Source organism: Stegostoma tigrinum, chromosome 7 (assembly GCF_030684315.1).
Source record: "Stegostoma tigrinum isolate sSteTig4 chromosome 7, sSteTig4.hap1, whole genome shotgun sequence".
NCBI lineage: Eukaryota > Metazoa > Chordata > Chondrichthyes > Orectolobiformes > Stegostomatidae > Stegostoma > Stegostoma tigrinum.
In genome coordinates this window covers 65,154,646-65,177,673 of record NC_081360.1, presented here as the reverse complement: position 1 = coordinate 65,177,673, position 23,028 = coordinate 65,154,646, and the positions used below count along the sequence as shown (strand labels likewise).

Genomic DNA, 23,028 nt, shown 5'->3' with positions numbered 1-23,028 from the left:
CTTTGAGGAAGTAACAACTCCCACAGGTATATGGGAGCCTGTAATTGTGATGTAGTTGGATCGCCAAAAGTAATTTGATAAGATGCCATAAGGTATGGATTGAGGATTGGTTAGCTAACAGGAAATAGACAGTACAGATTAATAGTTCATTTAATTGCAGTGGAATGAATTCAGGAAAAACTCACCTCACTGATTCCTGGAATGAAGAGATTGTCTTATGATGAACAGTTAGACAACTTGTGCATCTGTCCATTGGAGTTTTTGGAAAACTAGACTTTATGCTTATCAATAAGATCAAGTCCCGAGGGGAATTAACAGAGTTGGTGGTGAGATGACATTTCCCCTTATGGGAATTATTAGAACTAGGAGACTCAGTTTAAAATAATGGGTCTCTCATTTGAGGCAGAGATGAGTTTTTTTTCTTTTGGAGAGACATATGGAATTCTTGCCTCCCTAGAGAGCAATGGGTGAAGGGTCATTAGATACTTTGAGGCAGAGTTGGATAGATTCTTGGTTAGCAAGGGAGTAATCAGATACAGAAAGTGGAGTTGAGGCCACAATCATTTCAGCCATGATCTTTTGAAATAGTGGAGCAGGCTTCCGGAAATGAATGGCTTACTCTTACTTCTAATTTGCATCTTAAAACTCAAACTCAGCAAGAGCATTTGAGCCTTGTGCTGGAGCCACAACTTATTTTTTGTTTTCTTGTTTCACTTCTGAAAAGATGATAAAATTCAATTCATCTGTCTTTTGGCGATACTTAAGTTTTGTACAAGTAAGCAATTATTTATTGTTTATGCTCCATAAAATAGAGGATTAAATTCTGACATACACATGGATCTTGTTAGCGTGTTTATTTCATTAGTATTTTAAAGTATTGTATAGTATTCATTCAAAACTAATGTGTGTGGTGTTGCATAGAAAGGCTTTTTAAAACTTATACTATTAACTTAGTCAAAGCTGGTGCAAATTGCTCATTTTTTACCCTCTGAGACAGCCATCTTACCATCTGATGGGTCTTAGCTGTAAATATTAATCTACCCATTTAAGGAAAATATGGGCTGCTACATGCAACATTCTTGAGAACTTTTATCATTGTCCTATATTTCTGTATCTAGATGTCACATGCTCGTCATCTGCCTTTACATGCCCCAATCATGAGTGCATTCCAAATTATTGGAGATGTGACGGACAAGATGACTGCTCAGATGGGAGTGATGAAAAGGGATGCCCAACCCATCATCCCACAACTTGCACTGCAAATTATTTTACCTGCACTAATTCCCGGTGTATTCCTAAAAGATGGGTTTGTGACACAGATAATGACTGCGGAGATGGCTCCGATGAGTTTAACTGCGGTATGTATTATATTTTATTCTATGAGTTTAATTGACGCTGGGTGGATTATTTTTTTAATTGAAGTCACCTATTTATCAGTTATAACCTGCTATGATATTACAACTCTTTATTTTAATTGCTGATCCAATTTTAGGTTTCAGGTGGATATTTGGTTACATCAGCAGAAGCAGTTTGATTAAATTAGAGTTTCTGCAAACACTGTTTCTATTTGTGGCTTCCATTTCTGAGAAAAATGTTAACTCTGAAGTCTCAAAAGCATCCTCTGTAGTCTTGCTGGAGCTCTGTACAGATTTTGTCCCGTAGATCTCTTCTAGTAGAAAGTGATCATCACCATCAACAATTTTCTTCCATGGATATATGTGTGGAATTCCTCACAATACACAAATGCTAAAAGCTCTTTCTGCGTTGGTCTCAGCTGATGTTAGAGCTTTGGCCCACTTTTGATTTTTTCTTGTTGTTGTCCAGAGCTTGGACAGCATCAGTGGCAGCAAGGAACCCCAATGCGGGCTCAAGTGGACCCAGCATGGGCTCTAGTGGGCCCAGGGTGGACCTTGTGGCGGCAGCCAGTGAACCCCTGCTTCTGGTGAATACAGGACCTGGCACTGGAACCGGCGACTGCTACATCTGCAGAGGTGGTAGGCCCAGCTGTGGTAGATGGCGTCTGAGGATCAACAACTTCATCGTTGGTGGGTCCAGCACTGGTGGAAGCGAAGCAGTGGTGGAAGGACATCACAGTAACATCGATGTGGTGGGCCCAGCTGCGAGGGGTGCGACTCTGACATATGTGGGTCTGACACAGGAGGCAACGAGGCAGTGGCGAGGAGAATCAGCCCAATGGCGAAAAATGGCACCTGAACAGTGGCCACTTCAGCATTGCTTGGGTCCAATGTAAATGGCAGTGAGGCAGTAGAAGAGGGAGGGCAGCACAGACATCATTGATGATGAGCTGGCTCAGGATTGATGGACTCTCTTTAAACCATATCTTTCTATTTTATTCTTATGCTGTACAAAATGGCGACAGATCGTGGTGACAGTGGAAAAGCTTTTCACTATATTTTACTGTTTTTTTCATTTTCAAATACACATGACAATAAAATCATTCATTCACGTCTATGTCAAGAAAGTGACATAATGTGCAGTTGCAGATACTTTTCGAAGTCTCAACATGAGGGAAGAGAAAAGAAGGACTTGTTCGCATTTTATCTTTACTATACTTGACCTGAGAATGCTAATGGTCTCACAGTTCCCACTTTTCAATATTAATCTGTTCCATCTTGATACGTGCACAGTTCTTGTTAAGAAATTTGTCTGGACTACAACAAGTCTCTTTAAGTGCTATTATACAAAGCAAAACATAGATCACCATGAGATTTCAATCCACTATGCTCTTGGTAATTTAGTTAGTGATTTGGAAGTTGTATTTTTATTTTTTTTTCTTTTTCCCTCTTTTATTTTTTGCTTTATATACCCAGAAATCCACTTACACACAACCAATCATTTATTTCCTCCTTCACTAAATCAATGTGGTATTTTTTCATGTATTAACCACCATCAGTATCAAATTGTGTTTGAAAGGTAAAGCAGGGATGAGCTAACTGATTGGGTGATAATTGGTTACATTGGCTTTGCCCTTCTTCTGCTACACAGGGCATATCTGGGCAGTTTTCCACTTTGTCAGGTAGATGGAAGTCACATCAATGAAACATCCTGGTTAGAAGTGTGACTAGTTCTGGAACATTCCCTCAGCGCTTCAACCTGTGTTGTTGTGGCTGATTTATCTTTGTTGAGTTCATAGCACCTACCTGTTTCTTGCTCTCATGTTGAGTGAATCAAATGAATTAATGAATTAGCTGACATCTGTGATGGGGGAGCTGCAGGACCATGGGAGGAGGTCAGGATGGGTCCTTGTGTTTTGCTGAACTTTCTATCGTTGTAATACTACCAAGCTTAGGAAAAACAATATTGGAGATAAAATTGATCTTCTCAGTATGGCTTCATAGTGAAGGGATAGTTTGCAGCATATATTTTTATTTCATTGATTCAGAATTAGGGGTGGTCAACATTTTCACATTGTCTTGGTGGGAGACGGGATGGTGGTGAACAAATTTCAGAAAGATAAGATTTCGATCACAGTAAACATTAACTTCATCAAAAAATCGAAAGCAATGAATTGATTATTTAAATTAGTAATTATTATAACTGATAATTGAAATGTCCCAAGCAGCAAAGCTTAATAATCAAGCCAATTTTTGCTTTCTTGGTTTAGAAGCAACTCTTGAGAGATAAAGAATCAGTCCCAATTCAGATTTACCAGGCGTGGCGATGGGGCTGAGCTAAGCAGTTACATTTAACTAACAGTTTTTGGTCATCTAGGAACGCAGGTACAGGAGTAGGCCATTCAGTCCTTTTGAGCCTGTTCTGCCAATCAGTGAGATTATGGTGGTTGTGTGGCCTAACCCCATATACCTGTGTTTGGTCTATGTCCCTTAATACATTGGCTATTAGAAAAAAACTCTCAGATTTAAACTTAACGCCAGCATCTGCTGAAGAGGGATTGAAACATCTACCACCCTTTGTGTGCAGAGGTGCTTTCTAACACTGTTCCAGAATGATCTGGCCCTAGTTCTCAGACAGTGCCCCTAAATTCTAGAGTCTGCAGCCCGTGGAAATAGTTTATTTACCTAGCCTATCTTTTCCTGTTAATATCTTGAAGATTTCAATCAGATCATCCCTTAATTTTCTAAATTCTGGAGAAAACAGGCCTAATTTATATAAGATAATAAAATGTGAGGCTGGATGAACACAGCAGGCCCAGCAGCATCTCAGGAGCACAAAAGCTGACGTTTCGGGCCTAGACCCTTCATCAGAGAGGGGGATGGGGTGAGGGTTCTGGAATAAATAGGGAGAGAGGGGTAGGCGGACCGAAGATGGAGTCTCTCCATCTTCGGTCCGCCTCCCCCTCTCCCTATTTATTCCAGAACCCTCATCCCATCCCCCTCTCTGATGAAGGGTCTCGGCCCGAAACGTCAGCTTTTGTGCTCCTGAGATGCTGCTGGGCCTGCTGTGTTCATCCAGCCTCACATTTTATTATCTTGGATTCTCCAGCATCTGCAGTTCCCATTATCACTAATTTATATAACCTTTCTTCATTACTTACCCCCTGAAGTCCATTCTTGTAAACCTACATTATACTCCCTGCAAGGCCAGTATATCCTTGCTAAGATATGGGGCCAGATCTGCTCACTCCAAGTGAGGTCTAACCAGGGTTTTGTATAACTGCACCATACCTTCTGCATCAGTATCCCCCAGGCAACGATATATAAAGGCCAACATTTCTCCTGTTCTTGACACCATAAAGGTCTATTTACTTGAACCCCAGGCTTTTGTGCTCTAATAACTTCCACAGCATTTTATTTCACCAGCAAACATTGTTGAAATTTTTTTTAATTTCTGGAGATACTTAACTGTAACTTGGTAAAGAATAATTTTATTTTTCAAAAATGCAAGAAAAGAATTAGTAGGAGTGACTGAATGACCTGACTATCATTCTATCTCTGTCCGTCATAACTGACTAGTGGTTTACATCCGCCGTCCAACTCTCAGTGCCTCCTTCCTTTAGTACAACTCTCATTTCCTCCTCCTCCTCCCCAAGTCACAGTCTCCTTAAAAGCCTCCTATTCCTAGACCCATAGACTCACTACCTGGGCTCCAGTGCTTAGGCAGCTCGCTGCTCCTCCAAGCACAGACTGGATCTCTTCCTTACCTGTTTCATTCATTCATGGGATCAGGATCTTTCCAATTCATGAAAGTACAACTAGAACTTCGCTTATCTGTTAATTATTCTGATATATCAGTTTTAATTACTACAGCCATTAATTTAATTTCATTTGGTTTAACAAATTAGGTGCATAATGTAGGTTTGATCACCCACAAATTCACAATAGCAGCTAAATAAAATATTATCTTAATTAAGAATTTAAGGCTTTTCTTTGTCTTTTCTAAAATAAAGATTTCACAAGTACCTGCCAGCCTGAGCAATTTTTGTGCCCAGAACATCGGTGCATTGATCCTGCTTATATATGTGATGGTGATGAAGACTGTCTGGATGGATTGGATGAACAAGGCTGTGGTAAGTGAAGAAAGAGGGTGAAGACAACAATCAGAGGCAATTTATCTTTTTGAACAATGGGTTCAGATTCGTCAACTAAAACTGATTTATTCACAGTGTACAACTGCACTTCCAATGAATTTAAATGTGCAAGTGGAGGACAGTGCATCAGCAACTTCTACCACTGTGATGGAGTTTTTGATTGCAATGATCATTCTGATGAGGCAGGATGCCGTATGTATACCAATTTAGAGTGCATTAATTGTTGCTTTTTTGAAAAAAAATTCTGCTTCCTTGCTGCTAAAGTATGCTTTGAGAGTGTTATTGGTGCTGCTGAAGTTTTTAGCGCCAGGATAATTATATGCCCTCCTGGCTTAATTTACACTGTAATGTAGGGCTTGCATTAATTGTATCAACCAACCTATGACCAATGCATGTCCACTTGCCTTCCCTAAGCTTTGAATTTATTTAATGAGCACCAGAGAAAGTGCCAGTAACTTTTGCTGTCTTATATTTTCATGGAATTTACCCCAGCTATTTTATATTAGGTTAACCCTCTGTCACTTGGTGACCTTGTTCAATAATAAGTTGTTGGTTTGCAAAGTATTAATTGGCACAAGTGGTTACTTTAAATTACCTTGATAAAACTCTGATTGCTCGATTATAACCTTTTTTTTGTAGCCACTCGACTGCCAGGTATGTGCCACCAAAATGAATTTCAGTGTCAAGATGACGGTGCCTGTATTCCATTAAATTGGGAATGTGATGGTTATGCAGATTGTACTGATGGATCAGATGAACACCTTAACTGTTCACCAAAGAATTGTTCTGCCAGCTATTTTCAGTGTGAGAATGGAAATTGTATCTTCAGAGGCTGGCTATGTGATGGTGATAATGACTGTAGAGACATGAGTGATGAAAGAGACTGCCCAACACAGCCATTTCATTGTCCCAGTAACCAGTGGCAGTGTCCAGGTCTCAGTACCTGCCTGCCTTTGGATAAGGTGTGCGACCGTACTCCAGACTGCCCAAATGGTGCAGATGAATCTCCACTGTGCAGTAAGTAAATTATTTTTAATATTTTAAATATTCTTTCTAATGAACTCATGGTCCAGGTTGGGAACAAATATAACCCAGTGCATTCTACAAGGCAACATCTCTACCCTTACTAACCACTTAGCATTACCTTCTCTTACAGTATGAAATATTGTTTGCCATTTACATTTGTTTTGTTGTGAATGTCCTGATGAGCTAAAAATCAACTTTTCTTCAGCAATATTTAATAACTATGTTGAAAGACACTTTATTTTGAGTAGATCATGCTAATCATTTGTTTGCAATAATACATAAAAACATGGAGACTTTATTAATAAATGAATAATATTGCATTAAATTTATTTTTGCATTTGTTCCTGTTGTTAACTAGATTCAGAGAGCTGCAATGAAAACAATGCAGGTTGTACACATGGATGCATTGAGGGGCCCTATGGTGCACAATGCACTTGCCCAAGTGGCTATCAGCTTACAAATGATTCCAAGACCTGTGAAGATATCAATGAATGTAATCCCCCAGGCATTTGTAGCCAAATATGTTACAATGAAATGGGATCTTTCAGGTGCATCTGTGATGATGGTTTCACTTTAGAAGTAGATGAGAGGACTTGCAAAGCTTCAGGTAAAACTTGTTGTACTTTACTGTATTTAACAAAATAGATTTCATTTAGACCAATTGCCATATTGTAATGCAAATATGTATTTGCATACTGATATTGTAAGCTAAAGAGCTCAATGTTGTGGTTGTTAGAACTTACAGTAATATATCAGCATTATTCGGCACTGTAGAGTAGGGTGTGGACGTTCTATCTGAACGAAGTAAGGATGTTGTTTGTGTCTAGACATTCTGACCAGACCATTTTCACATGGCTGTAGGCCATGAATACAAAGACTCTCTGTTGTAATATTGGGCAGTCATTAAGCACATAATGATGGACAAGTACTTTTAATGAACTTAAAAGGTTTCTGGTGCCAAATGAACCTGTGCATTTCTGCGCAGTAGCCATTATTGGGATATTCCTGTAGTAATCTTCCTATGATTTAAATTAAGTTGTTAGAATGCCAAACTCTGCCCAGGATTAGTGCCCATTAGTGCCAAGTAGCATCTACTAATCTGTTAATGGGCAGGTGCTTTATTTCCCCTACTTCTAATTGATGCTGCTACTGACCTGAAAAAAAATTCTTTAGCATGGACATTGCTGGAAAGTCTGTAGTTTAGCTTTTAAACACACCTTTATCAAGTTTGTCAATCATCTAACCCAGACTTCATGAAAAGAAGTTCAGAGTCGAAGTGAAAAAGTGTGTAAGAATGGGTGAGGAAGTGAGTATTTTGACAGATGCTAAGTGAGTAGGAGTGAGACATTGTCTGAATAACTGAGTGTTGTATGACATCAATCCTTTCTCAGAAACTAATCATCCTACACTCCCCTTCCCTTCACTCTCACAGCTCTGAGGGGTTCGAAAGGCTTTCAGCCCTCCAGCTCTTTTTTTTTAATCAACTTGATCAGAAATATTATGACACACCTCCGTAGCAGGTGGGACTTGAACCTGGGCCTCTTAATCCAGATGCAGTGACACTACCACTACACAACAAGAATTCATATGCCATTAAGTAGATGGCATGTCTTAATCATCTGTTTATTGTAAGGCAACAAAGACCCCTTCCTTGTCAAGGCGAGTGCTAACCTCCTCTTCATTGATATAATACAATCCTCTCCACTGGGTCACAGGCAGATCAAGTTCAGGAGGCACTGCTCTAAGCTACAGGAAGATAGGACTTCACCAAACATTTCACAAACTTTGTATTTGCTGAATCATAAGCCTCCAAATTTAATCTATTTAAATTCTTTTTCTCTATTTGATTAACTCCAATAATGGGAATAATGTCTTTGTTTTTGTACGGCAAATGATAATTACCCATGGAATGGAAGAATAAAATATTTGATTTAGTTCTATTAGTGTTTAACCTGACTTAGTAGGATTTAGAGCCAAATATTCGGTGAGAGCAACATTTTTGTGTCAGCATAAAGATGTAGCTGATCTAGTCCTCTGCTCTAGTTCCTGCTGTAAAGCAAGGAATCCTTAATTTATTTTGCATTGGAGGCATCAGCACTTCTTGGGGCTCATCTTGATTTTCTACTTTCCTTTTTATCCTGGGATTGGTTGCGGTGAGCAGACAGAGTTAGTTCACAATGAACAACTGCCAAAACAGTTCCAGAATTTTAAATTGTACCAGAGATAATGGGAACTGCAGATGCTGGAGAATTCCAAGATAACAAAATGTGAGGCTGGATGAACACAGCAGGCCAAGCAGCATCTCAGGAGCACAAAAGCTGACGTTTCGGGCCTAGACCCTTCATCAGAGAGGGGGATGGGGTGAGGGTTCTGGAATAAATAGGGAGAGAGGGGGAGGCGGACCGAAGATGGAGAGAAAAGAAGATAGGTAGAGAGGAGAGTATAGGTGGGGAGGTCAGGAGGGGATAGGTCAGTTCAGGGAAGACGGACAGGTCAAGGAGGTGGGATGAGGTTAGTAGGTAGGAAATGGAGGTGCAGCTTGAGGTGGGAGGAAGGGATGGGTGAGAGTAAGAATAGGTTAGGGAAGCAGAGACAGGCTGGGCTGGTTTTGGGATGCAGTGGGGGAAGGGGATGAGCTGGGCTGGTTGTGTGATGCAGTGGGGGAGGGGACGAGATGAACTGGGCTGGTTTGGGATGCGGTGGGGGAAGGGGAGATTTTGAAGCTGGTGAAGTCCACATTGATACCATTGGGCTGCAGGGTTCCCAAGTGGAATATGAGTTGCTCTTCCTGCAACCTTCGGGTGGCACCCTTGTGGCAGTGCAGGAGGCCCATGACGGACATGTCGTCGAAAGAATGGGAGGGGGTGTTAAAACGGTTCGCGACTGGGAGGTGCAATTTTTTATTGCGAACCGAGTAGAGGTATTCTGCAAAGCAGTCCCCAAGCCTCCACTTGGTCTCCAATACTATCCATGACCTCATCACCTCAGGGGACCTTCCACCCACAGCCTCCAACCTCGTTATTCTCCTACCCCGCACGCCCCCTTTCTATCCCCTTCTCAAAATTCACGAACATGCCTGCCCTGGTTGACCCATTGTCTCAGCCTGTTCCTGCCCCACCGAACTCATCTCCACCGATCTGGATAATAAAATGTGAGGCTGGATGAACACAGCAGGCCCAGCAGCATTTCAGGAGCACAAAAGCTGATGTTTCGGGCCTAGACCCTTCATCAGAGAGGGGGATGGGGTGAGGGTTCTGGAATAGAACTCATCTCCACCTATCTGGACTCCATTTTCTCCCCTTTGGTCCAGGAACTCACCACCTACGTCCGTGACACCAGCCACACCCTCCACCTCCTCCAGAACTTCCAATTCCCTGGCCCCCAACACCTCATTTTCACCATGGACGTCCAGTCCCTACACACCTGTATTCTTCATGCAGATGGCCTCAAGGCCCTCCACTTCTTCCTGTCCCGCAGGCCCGACCAGTCCCCCTCCACCGACACCCTCATCTGCCTAGCTGATCTCGCCCTCACCCTCAACAACCTCTCTTTCGATTCCTCCCACTTCCTACAGACAAAGGGGGTGGCCATGGGTACCCGCATGGGCCCAAGCTATGCCTGCCTCTTTGTAGGTTACGTGGAACAGTCCCTCTTCCGCACCTACACAGGCCCCAAACCCCACCTCTTCCTCCGTTACATTGATGATTGAAGCCACCTCTTGCTCCCCAGAGGAGCTCAAACAGCTCATCCACTTCACCAACACCTTCCGCCCCAACCTCAAGTTTACCTGGGCCATCTCCAACACATCCCTCACCTTCCTGGACCTCTCAGTCTCCATCTCAGGTAACCAGCTAGAAACTGATGTCCATTTCAAGCCCACCGACTCCCACAGCTACCTAGAGTACACCTCCTCCCACTTACCCTCCTGCAAAAATTCCATCCCCTATTCCCAATTCCTCCGCCTCCGCTGCATCTGCTCCCACGATGAGGCATTCCACTCCCGCACATCCCAGATGTCCAAGTTCTTCAAGGAACGCAACTTTCCCCCCACAGTTGTCGAGAACGCCCTTGACCGCGTCTCCCACATTTCCCGCAACACATCCCTCACACCCCGCCCCCGCCACAACCGCCCCAAGAGGATCCCCCTCATTCTCACACACCATCCCACCAACATCCGGATACAACGCATCATCCTCCAACACTTCCGCCATCTACAATCCGACCCCACCACCCAAGACATTTTTCCATCCCCACCCTTGTCTGCCTTCTGGAGAGACCACTCTCTCCATGACTCCCTTGTTCCCTCCACCCTCCCCTCCAACCCCACCACACCCGGCACCTACTCCTGCAACCGCAGGAAATGCTACACTTGCCCCCACACCTTCTCCCTCACCCCCATCCCAGGCCCCAAGATGACTTTCCACATTAAGCAGAGGTTCACCTGCACATCTGCCAATGTGGTGTACTGTATCTATTGTACCCGGTGTGGCTTCCTCTACATTGGGGAAACCAAGCGGAGGCTTGGGGACCGCTTTGCAGAACACCTCCGCTTGGTTCGCAATAAACAACTGCACCTCCCAGTCGCGAACCATTTCAACTCCCCCTTCCATTCTTTCAACGACATGTCCATCATGGGCCTCCTGCACTGCCACAATGATGCGACCCGAAGCTTGCAGGAACAGTAACTCATATTCCACTTGGGAACCCTGCAGCCCAATGGTATCAATTGCATCCCAAATCCAGCCCAGCCAGTCTCTGCCTCCCTAACCTGTTCTTCCTCTCACCCATCCCTTCCTCCCACCTCAAGGTGCACTTCCATTTCCTACCTACTAACCTCATCCCACCTCCTTGACCTGTCCGTCTTCCCTGGACTGACCTATCCCCTCCCTACCTCCCCACCTATACTGTCCTCTCCACCTATCTTCTTTTCTCTCCATCTTCGGTCTGCCTCCCCCTCTCTCCGTATTTATTCCAGAACCCTCTCCCCATCCCCCTCTCTGATGAAGGGTCTAGGCCCGAAACGTCAGCTTTTGTGCTCCTGAGATGCTGCTTGGCCTGCTGTGTTCATCCAGCTTCACACTTTATTATCCAGAATTTTAAATGCTTGATTTTTATTTATTTTGCTGATGATGTTTATCCTATTGAATGCGTGAATGCTGATGTAAGCCAGATCTGTCTTGAGTGAGTCGTGCTGGTCCTAATGCAAAGATATTCCAAGTGTGTAAATCTTAGAGTTTATCACCCCCAGAATTTACATGTATTCAGCCTGGATTATAACTCCTGGCTTTGTTATAATTGAGATATTAAATTCTGATTCTACATTTTTGGACAGCTCAAATCTAAATGCAGATGTAAGGCATATTTCAGATCAACCTTTTTGCAGTGTGAAAATAGATGTCAGGAAAAGCTCTACTTGTATTGAGTTTGGGAAAAAAACACTTTGAGCAGACGATAGATTTGTCTGTTGACAATTTGGGATGACATTAAAATTGGCATCATTCCAACATTTTCCGCTTTACCTGGTCAGCCTTGGCCAGAATATTAAGCAAGTGATTTTGCTGTGTACATAGTGTTCCTGAAATGGATTATCCCAGAATGAGAAAAATGGGAGACACAAAGGTTTAGGCAAAGAGCAGTGACACTTTTTTGGGTTTTGCATTAAAGAATAGGATGTTGTGGTCTGAAGAAGAATCCTCTTTCAGGGTTTATGATTTGGAAACTGGAACCAATGATTCTGTGGAAAATGAATGAACGTGAGAAAGAAAGGGGGCATGGTGTAGAAGGTTGCAGTTCAGACTTCCAAGGTCACATTGTTGAGCTAATTTTAGCATTCTTCCATTAGTTTAGTTACAGTGGGCATGCCAGTGTGAAACATTGGAAACTCGAAACTTTTTGCTTGCCTACAATATCTTTTTAATACTTCTGAACTTAAAAACAAGTTCACCAAACACATTTTAATATTTCTGTGATGTGCATTTTAGCACTTTTTGCCATTTTGTCTTCCTTCCCTATCCCTGACTTGGAGAGTAGTCTGCACACTTAATTGCCTAGCATCCTGTGTTACAATTCAATTGCTCTAGCATTGATGTTATCATTACTACTTTTCAATGGGCTCTTTCCTTTGTTAAATCAGTAGAATTGATCTATTGTTTTTCTGCCTAGATTCAACCAATGTTCAAATAATGGTGGCAAGCCGTGATCAGATAGTTTCTGAAAACATTAGTGCTCATCCACATGTCATTCAGAGTGTTGTCCGAGATGGGAGAAATATTGTTGCAATTGACTTTGATTCAATAACTGGTCGAATTTATTGGTCAGATGTAAGTCAGGACAAAGTTTGGAGTGCTTTTGAAAATGGAACAGATCAAAAAATTGTACGTATTTTTTTATTTTTCCTATCAAGCATTGCATTAGATGTAATCAGTTGCTCTATATGCTACTGTAACATATACCAGTACTGAACAATGGAGGTAAAACTGGAAAAAGTATATTTCTATATTAATTCTGTGCACAAACTGGGCAGATGGTCAAGTCAGAAAAATGCTATTTCAGTAACTAAAATTCATTAATATTTGTGGCTACATAATCTATTATATTTTAAGCTCTACAATGTTAAAACTTGTCTGGAAAGTATACCTTCCGAATTAATAATGTATAATATCAGGCTACTTTTTACTGTGGGTTACACTTTGCTGCATTATCACTGATGATCCAACTATGCCAACAGATATTTGACAGTGGTGTGACTGTCACAGAAAGCCTTGCTGTGGATTGGGTTGGCCGTAATCTCTACTGGGTAGACTACGTTCTTCAAACAATTGAGGTTTCAAAGCTGGATGGCAGTCACAGAAGCGTGTTACTTAGTGATAATATAACAAATCCCAGAGGATTGGTGTTGGATCCCCGAAATAAGTAAGACAAAAGCAGACTTTTTTTTATGGGCTTGTCTATTAGAAAAAATGGTTATACAAATATATGAAATAGGAGTGGGCCTCAGACCCTCAATCTGCTCTGCCATTCAGGAGAAATTGGCTCATTAGTTTGTATTTATATTTCCACATTCCCATCTACATTAATAACGGTTGATTCCTCTGCCTAACAAGAATCAATATTCACCTCTTTTTAAAAGATATTCAATCACACCTCTTTTATCACCTTCTGAGTAAGAGTTTCAAAGTAAAGCAATTCTCTGAGAGATAAAGGATCGGAAATTGTTGGAGAGCAGTGTCTGTGCAGAGTCAATGTTTCAGGTGCAGTGATGCCTCTTCAGAATCCTCTAAAAGGAACAGTTTCTCCTTGTCAACCTCTGGATACAACGTATCATCCTCCGACACTTCCGCCATCTACAATCCGACCCCACCACCCAAGCTATTTTTCCATCCCCACCCTTGTCTGCCTTCCGGAGAGACCACTCTCTCCACGACTCCCTTGTCCGCTCCACACTCCCCTTCAACCCCACCACACCTGGCACCTACCCCTGCAACCGCTGGAAGTGCTACACTTGCCCCCACACCTCCTCCCTCACCCCCATCCCGGGCCCCAAGATGACCTTCCATATCAAGCAGATGTTCACCTGCACATCTGCCAATGTGGTATGTTGTATACGTTGCACCCGGTGTGGCTCCCTCTACATTGGGGAAGCCAAGCGGAGGCTTGGGGACAGCTTTGCAGAACACCTCCGCTCGGTTCGCAACAAACAACTGCACCTCCCGGTCGCGAACCATTTTAACCCCCCCTCCCATTCTTTAGATGACATGTCCATCATGGGCCTCCTGCAGTGCCACAATGATGCCACCCGAAGGTTGCAGGAACAGCAACTCCTATTCCGCTTGGGAACCCTGCAGCCCAATGGTATCAATGTGGACTTCACCAGCTTCAAAATCTCCCCTTTCCCCACTGCATCCCAAAACCAGCCCAGTTCTTCCCCTCCCCCCACTGCATCACAAAACCAGCCCAGCTCGTCCCCTCCCCCCACTGCATCCCAAAACCAGCCCAGTCTGTCCCTGCTTCCCTGACCTGTTCTTCCCCTCACCCATCCCTTCCTCCCACCTCAAGCCGCACCTCCATTTACTACCTACCACCTCATCCACCTCCTTGACCTGTCCATCTTCCCTGGACTGACCTATCCCCTCCCTACCTCCTCACCTATACTCTCCTCTCTACCTATCTTCTTTTCTCTCCATCTTCGGTCTGCCTCCCCCTCTCTCCGTATTTATTCCAGAACCCTCTCCCCATCCCCCTCTCTGATGAAGGGTCTAGGCCCGAAACGTCAGCTTTTGTGCTCCTGAGATGCTGCTTGGCCTGCTGTGTTCATCCAGCTCCACACTTTGTTATCTTGGATTCTCCAGCATCTGCAGTTCCCATTATCACTGATACAAGTTTCTCCTTGTCTCTGTCCCAAAAGAGTGAGTCCTAATTTTAAAACACTGACCACAGTTTTGAACTTATCCACAAGAAGAAATATATTTTTCATGTCCATCTTGTAGGAACAATTCAGGATCTTGTACACTCCAATCAAGTCACCTCTCACTCTTCTAAGTTCCTTTGGAAATGAGCCATTCCTGTTCCATCTATCCTCATAAGACAAATCACTCATTCTAGGTTTCAGTTTTTCATTAAACCTCCTCTGAACTGCCTCCAATGGATTTACATCCCTGCTTAAATAATGATACCAAGACTGTGCACAGTGTTTGAGGTATGGTCTCACCAATGCAATATATAACTGAAGACTAACATCCTTACTGTTTAAGTTCAGTTCCTCTCATAATAAGGAATAGCATCCCATTAGCCTTCTTGTTTATTTGTGAAACTTGCACTCTTAACTTTTTGTGACTCATGCACAAGAGCATCCAGATCTGACTGCACCTTCAAATTCTACAATTGTTTGCCATTTAAGTAATATTCTGCTTTCTGATTCTTCCTGCCAAAATGAACAACTTCACATTTTCCCATGTTATACTTCATCTGCCAGATATTTGCCCACTCATTCAAACTACCTGTATTCATTTAAAAACTTCTTACGTCTTATTTACAACATACGTTCTTACCTATCTTTCTGTCAACTGTAAATTTTATTCGCATGCTTTTGCTACCCTCTTCTAAGTCATTGATGTAAAATGTAAAAAATTAAGGCCCAGCACAGCCCCCTCCAGGTCTCTGTTTGTCACATCCTGTCAATCTGACAATGACCCATTTATACATACTCTCTATTGTCTGCCAGTCAGCCAGTCAATCCTCTATCTGTGCTAACATATTACCTGACTACAGCACAACCTTTTATTTTCTGCAATAATATTTAATGTGGCATCTTATCAAATGCCTATGGAAATCCAAGTTCAGTGCAGTTTTTGGCTCCCCTTTATCAACAGTACATTCTATTCCTTCAAAGGAGTTTAATAAATTTAGTTAAATATTATTTCCTCTTCATAAAACTGTGCTGACTCTCTCTGATTAGCTTGAAGTTTTCTAAGTCTCCAACTATAGCCTCTTTAATGATTAATTCTAATATCTTCTCCTTGACAGACGTCAAGGTAACTGGTCCATAGTTTTGTAAATTCTGTGTCCTTCCTTTGAACAGACAGGTTATATTTGATGCTTTCCAATCTGATGAAACCTTTCCTAATTCAGGAGAGTTTTGGAAAGTTAGCAACAATGCATCTACAATGTCATTAGCTACCTCTATAACGACGGTGGCATCTAACCTTATCAGCCCACATTCTACAGTTTGCTTAGTACTGCTGTCCTAGTGATTATAATTACACTAAGTTCCTATGTCTCTTACATTTTCATCTGTTACTGTAATGCTTTTATCTCCTCTACAGTAACAACAGAGGGAAGTATTTGTTCATTTCATCTGCTATCACTTTATTATCTAATACTAATGCCTCAATTTAACCCATGGGAAGACAAACAAATATTTTAGTTATTTTTTTCCTTTAGTTATTTTTTTCCTTTTAGCAGTGGAAACTCCTGCTGCCCATTTTTTAAGTTTGTCACTAACTTCCTGTCATATTCTAATTGCCTCCTCCTGATTAATCACTTAGTTACTCTCAGCCACTATTTGATACTCATCTTTGCATAATTTTTACTTTGATCCTTAAGTTTGATGCTTTCCCTAACACCTTTGGTTAACCACGTATGGTGAGTCCTCCCCTTGAAAATTTTCTGAGTTGTAGGAATACGTTTGTTCTGAATATTCTGAAATATTCCCCAAAATGTCTGCCACTCTGTTAGTATTAATCTATCCCCTAGCCTAGAGTGCCTGTTTACTTCTGCTAGCTCAGCTTTCACACCAACATAGCTGCCCTTGTTTAAGTTTAAAATACTAGCCTTAGACCCACTCAAACTGGATGTAAAATTCAATCTTTTGTGGTCTTTGCTTCTAGGAATACCTTTACATTGAGGCCTTGACTTAATCCTGTCATAATACACAATAGCAAACCTTACATAATGTACTCCTGGTTGGTTCTAGACGTTTTACTCTAAGAAACTAACCCCAAAAGCTGCCTAATGGGCTAGAGACAGCAAGTGGGGTTACAGAGTTCTTTTTCAGGCTGGCAACCTGTAACCAGTGGGTTCCACAGGGATCAGTGCTGGATGGGAAACTCTTTTTACAATATACCTCAATGATTTAGAGGAAGGAAATGAATGTAATGGAGCCAGATTTGCAGTTAATGCAAAAAAAGGGGAAAAGGCAAGTTGTAAGAGGGATACAAACAGTTTACAGAGAGATATTGATGGGTTAATGAAGTCGGCAAAAAAGTTGGCAAATGAGAAGATGTGGGACATGTCGAGTTGTTCCTTTTGGAAGGGAGAAGAAACAAGCAGGATATCATTTACATGGACCAAAACAGAAGTCCTCAACACAAAGGGACTTATGGGTACTTGTACACAAAACACAGATAACACACTGGTACAACAGGTAATCGGAAAGGATAATTTAGTCACGAGGAATTTAGTGGCTATTTATATCTAAAATCTAGAGTCCAAGATGAGGCTGTTTGAGAAACCATCAAGGAAGAAATCAGGTTCAAAAATTGCCGACGTGGGCAGGAGAAGGTAGGGTTTGGGGTTCACACTTCCCTCTTTTCATTTTTAAACTAATTTTGTCAATTTGACTTTACTTTGTAGTACTCATCTAATGTTCTGGACAGACTGGGGTAAAAACCCACGAATTGAAAAGGCCAGCATGGATGGCACCTTGCGAACTGTCTTAATAAGTCACAAAATCTTCTGGCCAAATGGATTAAGTATTGATTATCCAACTAGACTACTTTATTTTGCTGATGCATATTTGGATTATATTGAATATTGTGACTACTTTGGGAACAACAGGAGACAGGTTTTAGCTAGTGACTTGGTAAGTAAATGAAGTACTATTTACCAGTTACTTAGAAATTAGATGTACCTCTTTGAAATTTATGTATTTGATATAAAACACTCAGTAATTGCACATTGCATTGTAGGTCCTGCAACATCCACATGCCATAACTATTTTTGAGGATTATGTGTATTGGACTGAACGACGATCTAATCATGTTGTCAGAGTAAATAAGTGGCATGGAAAGAACCAGACTGTGATGATCAGAAATTTAATTGAGCCACTCGGAATAGTTGCTGTTCATTCTGTCAGGCAGCCACCCGGTAGGTCAAAAAACATATTAATTCTTGTCTAAAAAATTCAATGAAATTTTCTTTTTTTTACCTCATATCATGACATTTAGTAGTATTTTAGGATGATAGGAATTCTGCAATACACTTGACATATCCTAGACCAGACATACAAAAGCAGTTCTATTAAATGTCAAGTCAGCGAAGACTTAATTTGTGTAAATAATATCTCCCTGGAGCTCTTAAACTCACTGAAACTTATTAGTTGGGATGCTTTGGGCTAAAGAGGGTCTCACCCACCAGTCAGAGAATGAATAAAGAAACTTGGTAGTTCCATGGTCAAGATCCAGTGGAATCAAATGCACTTCATACACTGTTGGGCCTTCCCTGAGATTAAGGTCCCCAGAGACAGAAGTGCTAACTATTGAGGGCTGCCAAGCAGTCTAAGGCTGGGCAGCTTGGGATTGCTGGTATTGCCAGTGGGAACATTGGCTCCTGGAAGCACTGCATTTCTCTTGGGCTCACAAACCCCCAACCCACCCAGAAGATTCTGAAGGGACTCCATGGGGCAAGATTAGGGGATGACTTCCAGCAGTGGGGACAGAGTGTCAGGATAAAGGAATGCTGCTGGCAACCTACCTTCTGAGGGTATGAGAGACATTCATGCAGTCTCCATTTATTCTGTGCACCATTACAAGTTGCAGTGAACTTGTTGTCAGCTAGCTCACTGAGAAGACAAATTCACATTCTGCTGGCAATGGCTGGGAATCCCTAATCAATCCCTTCCACCATCTAACATAATTGGGAGAGATTTTCCCACTGCTGGGAGACTGCAAGGCTTGTTACGGGCTGCATAGAATCCAGCTCAGTTGCTCATGACTCCTAAGTAAAGATGATTTTGTGGAGTTAAAAGTTAATATTGCAACAGATAAAATATATTCCAATCACTTCCTATCGTATGATGACTATAATATTTTCTCCAACTCTGCCTTCCATTACCAGATTACTATCATAAACTGCATTGTGTTTTCTTAACAATACTTTTGCATTATTACATCATCGTAATTAATGTTACTTATATTACATTGGTGCTGACTGTATGTGTATTCAGAGAATCAAACTCCAGTTGTAAATTTGACTGATGCCTGTGATATCTACAGCAATGTTACGGATATTTGTTTTGCATCCCAGCTTGGAATCCATGTTTGTCCAATCCTTGCAGCCACTTATGCCTGCTCTCTGCATCGGCTCCTAGATTCTATTCATGTGTCTGCCCCTCAGGCTGGAACCTAATGGCTGATTTAAAACACTGCGCTAAAGGTAGGACAGAGTTACAGTCTATACATTAGTAAAAAAGCTACAACAATGTTGACTTTCACATTTAATTAGGACATACAGAAGCAACAATAAAGATCTCTGAACTGTATAAAGGAGCAGAATAATTCCAAGGCACGTTTGCTTGGGAAGAATGGTCTGATGACTTTTACCTGGGGAAGGTCTTGTATTTAAAGTTACAAAGGAATGGGCAGAATGTAGTGACTGTAACAAGGTCAGCCAGGTGGACCTCATAGAATATGAGTTCACTGATTGGAGCTGTTAAGCTTGTTCAACCAGAGAGTCCTGGCTGACAAATAAAAGCAGGAGTGTCAGAGCTCTGCTCACTCCGAGAGCTGGTTCTGAGGGAGCTGGATCAGTGCTAATAACTCTCCAAATGTAAATAATGGGTGACTTGCTAATTGAATATTGGACCCTGGAGTTATTTCACAAACTATAGCAGGAAATTCAACACTCTTCATTAATTGAATCCCCATAATCAAATGAATACAGGGAAAGTAGTATAAAAATGAACTTTGGTTTGCTATTTTTGGGAAGTACAACAGATTTGTTCCACCTACTACTTATGCTACAGGTTCAGGCTTATTTAACTCTGAAAGAAAACTTTGTTCTAGACTTTATAAATTAATCGAATTGGAAGGATGTGAATGCTTTCTTCTGAAGAAATTGAATTTCAAAATGCTTTCAGAAAACATCCCTAGGCTTTTTGCAATAAGACATTAACATTTATGTCCAGTAGTTCAATTATCCAGTTTTGGACTCAACTGCTTAAAATTGTGTTCTCTTACATAATGTCAACTCTGTGAATGCCAAGATTTTACTTTGGCTTTTACTGTCATTTTTATTCCTTATTGGCGCTCATCTAGAATGGAGAAGTCTTACAGAGTATTGAAGTAACGTGCTCACTTTTACAACTGTATTAGGCAGGATTTGTCTTCTGGACATTATTTTCAAATTCTTCAGAGAAGGTTATGCGAAGAGGTACTAAAATGTTTTCATTCCTCTCATTGCCATAGTTTTAGTGATGCTCCAATTACATTCTTGGGACAATTGCTGAAATTAACAAATACTCAAAATTTATTTGTTCTTGAAACGTTTGGGATGATTACTTAATTAATATGTTTGCTCCTTAGTAGCAGTTTGATGACAACGTAATCCTGGTTGAAAATGTAAACTATTTGCGCCAGCAATGATTTTCAGCAGAAAGTTTATTTCATCTTGGCTCACCCAAAGCATTAATAATACAACTGTGTCAGATACAAATTGCAGGACCACATAAAATACAATATACTCATCTTGATATGTTTCACATTCTGTGCTGTCTCACATCTGATTTAAATTCAGGTTGGTAAATGTTCATTCGAGACAGCATTATCAGCTGATGTGAGAAGTCGTGTACAACGAGTTCATGATCAAAGGCTTCATTTTCACAAGATTGCCTCCTGCCTGTTGCGGATAAGAGATGATGTGCAGATGCTGGTGTTGGACTTGGGTGGACAAAGTCAAAAGTCACATGGCACCAGGCCACAGTCCAACAGGTTTACTTAAAATCACAAGCTTTCAGAGTGCTGCCCCTTCATCTGGTGAAGTCAGTAAACCTGATAAAGGAGCAATAGTCCAAAAGCTTGTGTATACAAATAAACCCGTTGGACTATAACCTGGTGCCCAGTCATTTCTGACTGTGGATTAGAAAGTCTAAGTTTTAAATGAACCATCCAGATAGTTTTCAAATGCCATGATTTCTGTAATTCTGTAAGCAAACTATTTCCTGTAATGTGCCTATACTGCCATTTGGTCTTACAAAGTACAATGATCACTTTTTTCTCAGAGTCATTACACTTCATCTCGAAGGATATCTGCTGTTACAAGAAAATATACAGCTCATTGGGGTTGGATTCTTGGTTTAATTTAACGGTGGTAAGAGAACACATTTTGGAAGTGTGAGGAGCAGGCTGGAAAATGAAGGATTCTTTTTGTTTAGAAAGCAAGATCAGATCAGATCTGTATACATGGGCGACAAGAAAGGTTGGGAACAAGACTAGTACATTATCTTTCTGTCTGTTGTTTTTCAACCCTTCCATTGGCTAAAATGATCATGTTGGACAATTTTAATGTTATTTGTCATTTTTGTCCAAAACACATTTTTTGACCGAATTAAGATTACAGATTTGCCTAAATTTGCTCAATTAAAGCTGACTTTTGATCAGAGCTTAGTTATTCTAACACTGCATTATGAACAATAAGCAATATAAGCATAGTATAGGATTCCATAGAAGAGCCATTAAACTCAAAAGTGTCAATTCTATTCCTCTCCTCTGCCAGACCTGCAGAGTTTCTCCAACACCTTCTCCTTTTATTTCAAATTTCCAGCTACTACAGTATTTAGCTTTTGTTTTATAAACACAATTGAGTATGGTTGTGAAAACAGCATTGCATCTACCTGACCAACCCCAGTTTGCTTAGCCCAAATTGATTACATTAACAGAAAACCTCTGTTGCAACATTTCTCTTCAAGCAGAAACTTAGGTACAAGATTTTGAAATTTACTCAAGAATTTATAATAATCTTTTTTCACCATTCCCAGTCGAACAACCTTTCCTAATTGTTGTGCGAAACAGCATCATCTTTGGCATTTCTCTGGATCCTAATGACAAAACTAGTGATGCCATAGTTCCTGTAGCTGGAGTTCAAAATGGCTATGATGTTGACTTTGATGAAGAAGAGGTTCTGTATTGGGTAGAATATCCAGTAAGTACAAATAGTTTTCTCAAGAAAAACTGCTGTAGCAATCAACATTCAATTGTCATCACTTTCCAATTATGTGCTTTTTAAAATGCTCCTTGTTCGACTGATTTGAATTTTCTTCGTATTTGCTATACAATTTACGCTGCTGAATTGGAGGAGACTTATTCAACAATCAACACTCTAGGATGCTTCAGTAAAATGGCCATTCTCGATGTTAGGTTACTCCCTGTATATTACTAGAATCAGTAACTCAGCAAAACAGGTTTTACCAATGTACTTATCACTGACTTTTAAATTATATATACACATGAAAATATAAGGTATGAACCAAAAATCTAAAAATTTAAAAATTTCAAACACATTTAAAGATGGAAAAATAGAAAATTCCCAAGTGGCATAACATCTCTGGTATTTTCAAGATATCAAGAGCTAGGTCATTCTTTAACATGGGTAATTTGATGGTAGTAAAACTGAAACACCCAGAAATATGTAACAGCATCACTGAGCAGAAAACAAAAACTATGTTCTTCCCTCCAACTCCATTTTAAATTAAAACTCACTCTTAACAAAGTGTGGAGCTGGATGAACACAGCAGGCCAAGCAGCATCGTAGAAGCACAAAAGCTCACGTTTTTTGATGAAGGGTCTTGGCCTGGAACGCCAGTTTTTGTGCTCCTAAGATGCTGCTTGGCCTGATGTGTTCATCCGGCTCAACACTTTTTTTTATCTCGGATTCTCCAGCATCTGTAGTTCCCATTATCTGTCTCTCTTAACCTACCCTTCCATCTTATTATCGTTGCAGTT

The 23,028-nt window shown here is 41.1% G+C and overlaps 1 protein-coding gene and 1 non-coding gene across 5 annotated transcripts in view; one reads left to right on the top strand and one right to left on the bottom strand.

Annotated features, from left to right (window-relative positions):
- lrp2a (low density lipoprotein receptor-related protein 2a) overlaps positions 1–23,028 on the top strand; it is a 313,171-nt gene that overhangs the window by 124,340 nt on the left and 165,803 nt on the right. For all 4 annotated transcript variants that reach the window (XM_059647356.1, XM_059647357.1, XM_059647359.1 and 1 more), the window contains 11 exons: positions 1,119–1,358; positions 5,369–5,488; positions 5,585–5,701; positions 6,149–6,526; positions 6,894–7,142; positions 12,698–12,909; positions 13,263–13,447; positions 17,666–17,894; positions 18,001–18,178; positions 19,337–19,465; positions 22,065–22,228. In XM_059647356.1, the coding sequence (XP_059503339.1) occupies positions 1,119–1,358; positions 5,369–5,488; positions 5,585–5,701; positions 6,149–6,526; positions 6,894–7,142; positions 12,698–12,909; positions 13,263–13,447; positions 17,666–17,894; positions 18,001–18,178; positions 19,337–19,465; positions 22,065–22,228 (2,201 nt within the window). The remainder of the gene's footprint in view (positions 1–1,118; positions 1,359–5,368; positions 5,489–5,584; positions 5,702–6,148; positions 6,527–6,893; positions 7,143–12,697; positions 12,910–13,262; positions 13,448–17,665; positions 17,895–18,000; positions 18,179–19,336; positions 19,466–22,064; positions 22,229–23,028) is intronic.
- Positions 8,106–8,228, bottom strand: LOC125454534 (U6atac minor spliceosomal RNA). The gene has a single exon (XR_007248023.1). It is a non-coding gene; the product is annotated as a U6atac minor spliceosomal RNA (small nuclear RNA).